This window comes from Cucurbita moschata, unplaced genomic scaffold (assembly GCF_002738365.1).
Source record: "Cucurbita moschata cultivar Rifu unplaced genomic scaffold, Cmos_1.0 Cmo_Scf00047, whole genome shotgun sequence".
NCBI classification, from domain to species: Eukaryota; Viridiplantae; Streptophyta; class Magnoliopsida; order Cucurbitales; family Cucurbitaceae; genus Cucurbita; species Cucurbita moschata.
The window spans coordinates 1783762-1786473 of NW_019268563.1; the positions used below are offsets into that span (position 1 = coordinate 1783762).

Here is a 2712-nt window from a genome sequence, read left to right on the forward strand (position 1 = left end):
TCCATATTTAATGATTCCGAACGTATATGAAAATCATGATTTGCCAGCAAAAAAAAAATGCTTTAAATATTTTACAAAAATTAGGTTTAAACTAAATGGGCTTTTATTTTAATTTATCATGTGATTGAGAGAGATTCGCGTCTAATCTGGATATATGCTCTCTTGATTTTGATACTAAAAGGTTTAATGGTTATCAATTTGAAAATATATGAAGTAAAATTTGATATTGTAACTTAAATTTTAAAAATTTAGGGAAAAAAAGAAAAATAATAAAGCAGCCCGAAGGGTTGAGCGGAGTGGTCGTGATCAGTATAACCATCAACATCACCGTCTCTGCGAGACACGGTATGTTACAGACGCAGTCACTTTCTCTCTCTAACTCCACAGCTCTCTTCCACTCTCTCTGTTTTCATACTCTTAAACCACAAAGAAAACCAACCAATTCTGAGGAGACAGAGAGTGAGATATGGTGAGGAAATGCAGAGGAGTAGCAGAGATTGCAGTAATGGAGGTCGACTTAAGGACTACCAGACCTCCACCTGACTTGGATGATGTACCACCTTCCGCCAACAAGAGGAAGATCGCAGCCGAAACAAACTTTGAGTTCTCGACAACGACAACCTCGTTTGTCAAGCTCCGGAGCCGGCGACGCCGCGTTGTTTTGCCGGAGAATTCGGTCCCTGCACCGCCGGCGGAGAATACGCTTCTGCTACCGGGTACAACGTCGACGAAGGAGAGAAGCTCTATTAGCCCGACCTCCGATGATGATGCGTCCACTTTTGCCTGCTCAAGTAACGGCTGCAGCGAGATTGTTGAAGAGAGCAAGTTCGTAGATCTGGAGGTGACAATATTTTGTCTGTTTTTGTGACTTCTGAAGTCTCTAATGTTTTTTATTTGGTTTGTTTCTGAATGTTGTGTGTTCATATTATTTTTCTGCAGGATGAGAAAGATGAACACGGATTCGCGTACAAATCCAGCCGAGAAAGGTTATTAATCTGGCACGAGCTTCTTAATTTCCTACTGATCTCGATCTGAAATTGTTGAATCTTCCTTGTACGCGAAAATTTTTAATTCAAAATTCGAAGAAAAAAGTGCTTCAGAAACGGACTTCACCTCCATTAAACTAATTAATTAATTGTTTCCGTTTGTGATTTTAATTCCTCTCTCTCTCTCTCGCTCTCACGACTCATAAATCTCCACACTTGTTCTTTCTTTTCATCATCTTGCAGGAGGGAGACGACTCCGTCTAGCCAATTCCGTCCAACACAGTCCGGCGATATGGAGTCTCCGGCAGGGAAAAGCGAGGCAACTTCTTCCGGTAATAGATCTTTGTCTTCGGTGAAGATGCCAGCAGAATCGGAGCTGGAAGCATTCTTCATCGCCGCTGAGAAAAACATACAGAAACGTTTCACTGAGAAGTAAGTTTAATGGAGCTACAGTTTCTTCGAATTTTCCTGTAGCTATGAAAGAAATTAACAGAGTTGGAAAAATCTGAACACAACTGCAGGTATAATTACGATATTATTGAGGATGTTCCCTTGGAAGGACGTTACGAATGGGTTCGATTAAATATTTGATGTACCTTCTTTGTAAACTTCCCTCTCCTTCTCTTCTTTTTCCTGCTAATTCTGTACAGTTAGCGTTCTGATCTCTATCATCTTGTAAAAGTAGAAAACTAAGTTAATTTATTCTTGGTACGGTTCTTCATAGAAAAAGAAATTGTAAATTCCTTAGAATTAGGAAGAACTGAACAAAGAAAATTCTTATTCGCGAAGATGATGAGCGAGCATCTAAAGTTCGCCAGTTTGCAATTCAGGGTTTCAGTTTTTCATTCTGGTACGATTCCCAGCCTGAAAATTCGTCCTCATCTTTTTTGTTTTTCTATTTGAAATTTAAATTTTAGTTATATTTGTCCTTTTGTTTACATGATTCTGTTTCTTATGCTATTTTGTATCTCTTTCTTCTTCCTTTTGATTCATTTTCTTTCGTATTTTATCTTCGCCATGCACATAGTGTTAAAGCATTTTTAAAGCACTCATCGTGGAATTAAACCTCATGTTCTTCTTATGTTTCCCTTCCCATCTGTTTTGTTCATACATTAGACACAATCCAAAAGATAAAATGAAGAGAAAAAGGATGAAAGAATAATTTACGAATTACAGCACAACCCAAAAGAGAAGGATTTTTCTGTTATACCGACGGTATATACGCAATGAATTTTGGAGGGGAGGGGTGGTCCTGGTTTATTCCATTATTGGGAGTTTAATTTATTTTATTTTTAAAAAAAGGGATTTCAAGAATTATTTAATTTGGCGGTGACGGGTGAGTTTTGGGCGCATGGGGTGTAGGGAAAGCCAATTGTAAAAAGAGAAGGATAAAGTTGCACATGGAATTAGATTCCCTGACATGCCCAATGTGGGAGAGCAAAGAAAAAACCGACGCCCTTTTTTCCTTTTATTTATTTATTTAATGAAAAAAATCAAAATAAAGAATGAAGGTAAAATATACTGAGCGAGTGTTGCTTTCTGTTACGTTTTTAATGATTGCAAAGGATTTCTTCTGGGTATGATCTGTTGCATGTTTCATGTAATTCCGTGACAAATATCTTCCTTCTTCTTATTTATTTATTTATTTTTCATTTTCTTGTGTTCAAAATAATTTCATAATTTTTTTTCATTTTCTTGTGTTCAAAATAATTTCATAATTTTTTTT

At 37.0% G+C, this 2712-nt stretch overlaps 1 protein-coding gene across 1 annotated transcript; it reads left to right on the top strand.

Annotated features, from left to right (window-relative positions):
* The first annotated feature begins 280 nt into the window (after nucleotides 1-280).
* On the top strand, nucleotides 281-1924 carry LOC111434890 (cyclin-dependent kinase inhibitor 7-like). Its single transcript, XM_023072216.1, has 4 exons — nucleotides 281-841; nucleotides 940-986; nucleotides 1230-1418; nucleotides 1508-1924. The coding sequence occupies exons 1-4, from the start codon at nucleotides 467-469 to the stop codon at nucleotides 1575-1577; spliced, it is 681 nt and encodes a 226-aa protein (XP_022927984.1). The 5' UTR covers nucleotides 281-466; the 3' UTR covers nucleotides 1578-1924.
* Nucleotides 1925-2712: the final 788 nt, after the last annotated feature.